The sequence below is a fragment of the Echiichthys vipera genome (assembly GCF_963691815.1).
Source record: "Echiichthys vipera genome assembly, chromosome: 10".
NCBI lineage: Eukaryota > Metazoa > Chordata > Actinopteri > Perciformes > Trachinidae > Echiichthys > Echiichthys vipera.
Genome location: NC_139835.1, coordinates 18,933,404 through 18,941,832, shown reverse-complemented (window position 1 = coordinate 18,941,832; position 8,429 = coordinate 18,933,404). Strand labels below are relative to the sequence as shown.

Below are 8,429 nucleotides of genomic sequence, written 5' to 3'. Positions count from 1 at the left end.
TCGCCCTCTCTGCGTGCTCTTACGGGCCTGCTGTTATTCATAAATATGGAGACAATTACCGGGGTGAAATTCATTATTGCATATAACAATTTTCACGTTTTTAACCCTCGAGATTTAAAGGCTAAATATTGATGTCACGTCCATGTGTACACGATTCTGCAGCAAAAAAGGGAATTTATTTCATTCCATTCTTGTTCATCTGGTGCCATGCCAGAGTCAGCACAGTGCGATTTATAGTCGGGCTATGGCTAAGTCTCTGGTTTCCTGTGTGTGTGTGTGTGTGTGTGTGTGTGTGTGTGTGTGTGTGTGTGTGTGTGTGTGTGTGTGTGTGTGTGTGTGTGTGTGTGTGTGTGTGTGTGTGTGTGTGTGTGTGTGTGTGTGTGTGTGTGTGTGTGTGTTTGTGTGTGTGTGTTTGTGTGTGTGTGTCGCAAGAGGTTGGGTTGGGTTGGTTGCATTACACAACTATGCCAGTATAGTAAGTCTATAGTCTAGTTGGGACAAGATCTTTCTATTGGCGAGGGAAAAAAAGAAAGATCTGGATTATCATCGCTTTAGTCTCGGTGCAGGGATACTGGACTATTTGTAAAGAATAAAGACAGAAAGGAGTTACTGTCTTTTATTCGAGGTCACTGATGGCAGTAGTCGCTACGTTGCACTGGACGGATGGTATTAGCGTCACTACGTGCAATGGTTTTGGACCAGCGCACACTAAAGGACTTATGGCAGCCAAAAGAAAAATCTCGCGCCCTCTCATTGGCAGTTTCCTTTGATTAGGAGAAAACAAGAGGTGTCTGTTTCTGGTCCGTTAGAGCACAAATCCAAGAGTTCAACTGTGCACTTAATATATTGTAGTATATAATGTTAACTTCCACTGTTTTGGTTTAATTTGTTATTGATCAAAAAAAGAATGAATAAAAAACATAGAAAGACTTGAGGTCGGTGGGTGGAGGTTGTAAGCCAACTGCGCAGCTGCAACGTTGTTAGACACCAGGAGGACTAATAAAGATTTGACAACCACCAGGACAGCGCGTCTCAGAGTAGCAGGTCTCAATGTCAGCAGCTGAGCTTTTCTTTCTTCCTGTTTTTTTTCTCCCCACAGTATTTTAATTTATCCAGTTTAAGAATATAAAGTCAAATTTGGTTCCTTTCATAATAGTGAGTGTTAAATGATCTAGGTTAAAGTAAATTCAGTATTGGTTGCGTTTACATTTCCATATCCTAAAGCTTGGATGGTGTCTAACAGGAATTTAGATGTTCTGAATGGTTTAGGCTGCTTTCATCACAGAGATCGAGCTGTTATTTCTGTGAGGCCTGATTCTGCAGCAATGTACCCACATGCACAGAGGCTGTTATACTATAAAGCCTATGAAAGAAGGTTGTTGTTTGTTTGTTTTTCAGATCATGTTGGTTGCACTGACAATTTCAGCGCATTATGTTATTACTCACACTCCGCCTTTTCCAAACACCTGGATTCCCAACTCGGAATAATAGTGTAAAAAAAAAAAAAAGACAACACCACTGACACATGCACGCCAAAACTTCACACATGCGTCATAAGACGGTTGCAGATGACTGTATCAGTTTTAAGGACCGTGATTCAACACGCATTCCGTACTAATGCTACACTGTTGCATTGACGTTTCATTCTGTATTCCTCCTCCTCTCGTCACAATTTACTCACTGAATTCAGTGTAATTGTGGTTTGGGTCAGTGGATTAGCCGCAATATTATATACTGTCGATTTAAAGGAGACTGTAAGTAGTGGTGGTATGTTACTTTATTAGTGTAATAGAGATGCGTGTGGCCAGCTGTCGTCATGCATTGTTTCCACTCTCTCGTTTTCCAAGTTGCCTAAAATAAATTAAACTAAACTGCAAATCAGCCGCACCTTCACCAACTACAACAGTAAAATGCTAATGACACATAGATGTATCAGAGGTGATTATAATGGCCTATTAACAGTTTATTTTTTCAGCATCATGAGTATTTTTGATGCTTTTAGTAGCCTGCATTTTTGCTCATAATTCGTACTTTCAATACAAGACTTTTGCTTGAAATTGAGAATTTTTACAGTCTGGTATTGACGTTTTTACTAAATAATCTGCATACTTTCTTCCACTATTTCAAGACTTGGCAAGAATGATAATCGAATAGGCTTAATTCTCTCTCTCTCTCACACACACACACACACACACACACACACACACACACACACACACACACACACAGACACACACACACACACACACACACACACACACACACACACACACACACACACACACACACACACACACACACACACTGTAATGCTCAAACTGGCTCAAATGTTTCTTTTGCTTGCTTTCAGATATTATCTATTTATGTTTTCTCTGATTTAAATGGTACTATTCAACACTGTTCTGGAAAAGCCCGAAAATTTGTTCTCACACACACACACACACACACACACACACACACACACACACACACACACACACACACACACACACACACACACACACACACACACGCAGACACACGCTCTAATTTCCATACAGCCTCCACAGAAATAACACTGCACAGATAGTGTGTGAACATGGAGAAAAAGCATCTACGGGGTGTGACTGTAGCTAATGCCGAGGGTGAAATAGTTGACCCCCACTCATGACCTGTCTGAAAGAGACACATGATGACTATCTGTAACGGTACAGTGAGGATGACTGCGTGGAAATGGCCGTGTTGACAGAAATCCCCTATCTTGTCATTATCAAAGAAAACGCTTGATGCAGTTATTGTGCGCGTGTAAGCAGCGTGTAATGCATGTGGTCAGATATTTGGAAATAAAGAAGCTGAACATCGTCAGACTGGGGTACATTTTTTTGCAGCCGTGACAGTCACCAGTCCACTGTGGCCTAAGCTACTTATCCCACACGCAGCCCAATGCAGACGCAAACAAATCAATTCAACATGTTCTCTAATTGCGTCAGTATATTGTGTCCATCTTGTTGCCCTGAGCGCTGCTATTGACTGTCAGTGTTTGGATACTTTGAACTGGAAACCTCATGACAACCATCACTTCCAATGACGATGACTGAAGTATTGATCACGTTGCCTTCTCAGTGGACACTGAGCCAGCCAACTCTTTTTTACTTTTCCTCTGTAGACTGACTTACAACACACCAGCAAGAGAAATAAAGGCATCACTGTTTTTGTATGATAATAATAATGTCACATAATAATACATATGTAGCAAATTCCTCAGCCGTGAAGAGATCAGTATAGGTTTTGTACGTGTGTTTGTGCAATTTTAGGGTCACCGAAACCTAAACCTTAAGTTAATCCATTTTTGAAATAATCGTATTTGATAATTCTCATAATAATTGTGTGCCGTGTTTGGGTAATTGTGTATATCCATTGTGTTACATGGAACAGGCCTTACCTTTTAGAAAAAAGTAATACAAATATTGACGCAATGGAGGACATTATTGAATTATGTAAGTAGCCTATAGGAGAAAGCTAGAGAGAGAGAGAAAGAGAGAGAGAGAGAGAGAGAGAGAGAGAGACAGAGAGAGAGAGAGAGAGAGACAGAGCGAGAGAGAGAGAATTCGCTTTTCCAAAAGGGCCAAATACCATCACCTTTGGGCATTTGAGCTTTGTGGAGTGGACAGACATCACGAGGCACGGTGTCTCGTTATGCTTGGTAATTCCAGAGTCTACTGAGCTTAGATCAAATATTTGTCATTAATATTTCCATTATGTCATTAAAAAAAGGACAAGGACAAGAGACATGAAGTTTAGAGGATGAGATCATGCCATACAGAGGAATGCATTTCTGAAAGCCGACTAATTGTTCCTGGGGTTTTTCTTCTATAAATGATCATGGACCTGGGCTTTAGATTAAAAATGCCTGTCCTTTTGTTCAAATGTAGGCTAAAACATATTGGTGAGACGTGGAGTCTGAAATTTATCACACAAACAAATTCCATAGGCGAATTTTAAAAAAAAATGAATTTCTACTTCCAACTTGGCACCCTAAAGAAACGTGCTATTTAATCCAATAACGACATCTTTTGATTCAGGAGGAGGGTAATTATTACCACTGCTTTAAATCTGCACCCATACTCTGGACTCTAAGATGTTCACAGATATTTAGAAAGAATTTATACTTTGCCTTCTTAAAAATGAACAAGTTTTCTTTCATATGAAGTCACTGACTCCGTGCATGTGTTATGGTATGCTCCATGTGTTGTCTGCATGTTCCAGCTGTGAATGAATTGCTGTAAGTGAGACTAAAAGACCAATATCGCCCTCTAGCGCTCTCCTTACTTTTCCAATGCAGCCTGCAGCACAAAGTAAACAGATTGTATCTACTAGTTCTGCACAATTCAGCTTTTCCCCCAGTTGATTTGACTAGTGTCGTCAAACATGTTATCAGACATTAATTTTCACAAATTTAAGAACAATACAAAGTTATTACGGTATGTTGTATCTTCTCTGGTGAGCCCGTAGGTAAAAGCAGGACGCATGGCCTGGTTTTACATTCCTTTATCAAATACATGCACCAGGAGGTAAAACTGCACCGAACACCATGTCAAAGTTAAGTTTTTCCCCCATCGGTGGGAAGTGCAGTTGGTGAATAAACGTGACCATTAAGGTGGGGGGTGATTTCCTCTAAAACAATTCATCGACCAGACACCCTGAGGAAAAGTGTCTACATTCTGTTTGTCAGCAACAGACGCGAACGCCCCAGAAAAAGGGGGTTTCAAAGGAGAGTGTAATTACTGGCCAGGACCATAAACTCATTTAGGCCAGACGTCTAGCCATTTCTATAGCTTTATTGGACCGCGTTTCTTCCTGCTTTAAAGTAATTATTCGTACAAGTTGGACAATAAATTGGAAATCCGCCGCAACACCTCTCCCAATCGTAAACACTTTATTACTTCTACGTTTCCAAATTCACTCTTGAAAGTGAAATTCAACATACAGTAGGCTATGCAACAGGTGTAAAGAGCGGTTTTAACCCCTTTAATCTCTGCAGATGCATTTGTTGGCTGTAAATAAGAAAAGGGTAAAAACTGTCAAACTGACTATTGGGTTACATTTTGTAGCCTATGTGTTAAAAGTGTGCGGCTGCAGTTGTGCTGCTCTAGTCTTACTGGAAACAAAGCCTCACGGGATATTTTTCCCAAATATATATATATAAATATATATCAAATAGAATTACTTCGGTTTAAATGTAATAACTAGAAACGTGCTGCGGTAGTAGCTAAATAAAATAAAGAAAAAAGGGTTAGTATACGCATTAATGTTTGAGATAGAATGGATTATTTGCTTTGGTGTGTGAGAAAACAAAACGCACGCCTTTATTTTGAATTAACGATTTAAAGGTAAAAGTCTTCGTGAAAATGGGACATTCCACGGTTTAGTGTGTGTGTGTGTGTGTGTGTGTGTGTGCGTGTGTGTGTGTGTGTGTGTGTGCGTGTGTGCGTGTGTGTGTGTGTGTCTCGACAACAGACAGCAGTCAAAGTAGTTCAGCTGTGAAAATGTTTTATATACAACTCAAAATTCTCAACAACTATAAAAGCAAAACACATAGGTACGTTTTCCTACTGAGGTGGTGGGGGGGGGGGGGGGGGGGGGGGCTCAACTTATCTGACAAACTGCTTGTGGTTGTGTTAAATTTAATACAGATACAATATCAAACCAAACAGCATTTGGCGGATCCTGTCTGAATCTTTAAGACACATTCCTGCACATGTGATTTTGAAGCATATTTGGCCGACACTGTTATGACACTGACACGCAAAATTACGCTATTACCTAGGGTCTAAAAATGAAAATGGCTACCGAGGCTCCTACCAAAATGAATTTAATTGTTCAGATGGCTTCCTTGGTATAAATGTGTGACTTGGCAGTGATTTCATAGCAGCTCCTTGCCGCTCCTCTCTCTGTTCATCTTCTTCATTTTCATCCTCCTGTTCTGGAACCAGATCTTCACTTGTCTCTCGGTTAAACTGAGTATGCGGGCCACTTCATAGCGTCGGTCTCTTGTCAAATACATGTTGTAGAGGAACTCCTTCTCCAGCTCTAAAGTCTGATATTTTGTGTACGGGCATCGCTTCTTTCTCGTGGAGCGTGCGTGAATCCAGTTTGCTGCAGGGTTGTCTGAAATGCAGATGAAGTAAAAGACATGATGTAATAAAGGTTGTTGTTTTTTTTTTCATTTTTCACTGCAGTAAAATGGTTCTCAGACCGGGGTTCGGGGACCTGTCACGACACCATGGTGTGGTTGCAGGAAATCAAAAGCGAAATGAGGAATAGTTTAATGTGACACAAAGATGACTATTTCCATTACATGTTGTCCTGTTTTAATGATAAAACAACACTATAGTGGTAAACAAAAATAACACAGAAAATACCGTATACGCACCCCTAAAGTCTACCTCAGGTAAAATATCATTAAAAAAAGGAGCAATGTGTATCTATTTTGGGCGTCCTGTGACATGAACAACTTCAGGATCCCCTGTAATAACCCGAGCAGGGCCGGTTTTTTTCCCTTCCCGAGCCGAGGTATAGTACGAGACACTTTTATAGGTTAGTAAAACCTCCAGTTTTACACACCCAGCGCATACAGTTCTTAGGGTTGTAAATCAGGATTGGCTATTTCGTTTACTTACTTGGGTCAAGTTGTTGTTGTTTCTCCTCTTTGGGCTCGCTGTGGCTCGAAAGCTCACTTCCACTGTGCTCTTTGGTCGCCTTTTCTGGACACTCCGATACTCCACACGCGAATTCACCGGCGATCGGCCGAGCCTCTGCCTCCAACGTGTCGCACTCTGTAGCTTTCGGTGGCAAGACCTCTGCCTTTGTCCCGTACGGCCGACTGCCGGAGTGAAATCCGGCGAACGAAACGTGGTTGGAGATGGGGTCCATCCAGGAGCGGACGCCTACATATCTGCCGTCCGACGCGGGGAGATGGGACTGGTGGTGGTGGTGGTGGTGCACGTACGGATGATAAATCCCCTGCGGATGAACCGAGGACCAAGACGACGAGAAAACGGCGGACTTTGGTGCAAAATTGCAAGAGGAGAAGTCTGCGTTGTCCCCAGCACCTGACGGCCTCGGGGTCACCGTGTGCGGAGCCTGAATAAAGCGAGCCCCGTACACATCCTCCGGCTCCTGCCCCATTATAGCGTCCACATAGCAGTTACTGAGAGTGCCACTGGAAGACATTTTTGATCTCTTCCTACTCATATAATAAGGGTTGCACTGTTACGGGAAGCTTCCCTCTATGAACAATCATAGTATTTTTGCTGGCCTGCATCTTCAGGGATTGGTTACATGGATCACGTGGTCATATTTACCAATACAGCGAGTAAATCAATCCTGCCCTGCTCTCCCTCTTTTTCGTCAGGTTTAATTTAGCTTTTCATTTCACAAATAATAAAAAAAGGCCCAACACGTGTGTCTGGAGGGAGAAAACTATCGCTCAAATGAACACACATTTTTTGACTGTTTGTGTGACGGTGGCTGCAGGATGCTGCGACAATATATGCAGCTAAAAAAGGAACAGGACACATTTAAACCCCACACGCATGCACGGCGTCCACCAACACCACCCTAATGTTGGAGAACAACTCTCCTTATATCGTCCTGATAACCTCAATGCTAATAAAATGCTTTATAGACTTACGGAGTCCTCGTAAAATAGATGTAATAACATGCTGTAAAATAACAGACGCCATTTCCGCTCTCAATGCGGTGTATCCATTGTTAATATTCGACTAGGAAACATATTTTCTGGGTTGGTTTAATTTTTAAAAGCTAAGTCGGAAACAGCAGTTGTGAAATTGTTGTATTCATTCAAAGGAGGGCAATAATGTCTTTATGTATCAATAAATGTTTTATGAGGTGCGTGTGATTATACATGCCGTCAATAAAAAAAGAAAAGACTTTGAGAAGCAAAGCATGCATGGGTTGCTGTCTGAAAGCTGCAACATAAATGTAACAAAGCCTATATGTCGCATTTTTCTATAGAAATTGACTTTTTTTGTTGCTTTTTCGAAAATGACTTTGTTGACCTTCAGTCTAGAAATAATTAAAAAAAACATTTGAAGGGTAACTATAATTTATTTAGGTCAAATCTGCAGACTGGATCGGACTGACGGTCGCATGTCATTTCATCGCAGATCATCATAAAATATGAAGTCATTCTACAAAGAAAAATCACCCAACGTGGCGACTGAGGCCTGTGTCGCGCGAAAAGGAAGGAAGAGCAGAGTCCAGCCTGTGAATTTGTGCTTGAACATAACTTACACCGCCTGATGGTTCACATAAACTGTTACATTGGACACAAACAGGCCCGAAAATAAAAAATAAACATATTTGTTTGATTACATGACTTTCGCCTCTTTGCGTCTCTCTGCTACGCCGTTCATTTACACATAAAT

At 41.3% G+C, this 8,429-nt stretch overlaps 1 protein-coding gene across 1 annotated transcript; it reads right to left on the bottom strand.

Annotated features, from left to right (window-relative positions):
- Positions 1-5,624: 5,624 nt before the first annotated feature.
- hoxd9a (homeobox D9a) lies at positions 5,625-7,738 on the bottom strand. The gene is given in 3 exon segments (XM_083921171.1): positions 5,625-6,147; positions 6,660-7,227; positions 7,229-7,738. Coding segments are annotated over 3 exon segments (888 nt in total). The 5' UTR covers positions 7,304-7,738; the 3' UTR covers positions 5,625-5,902.
- Positions 7,739-8,429: the final 691 nt, after the last annotated feature.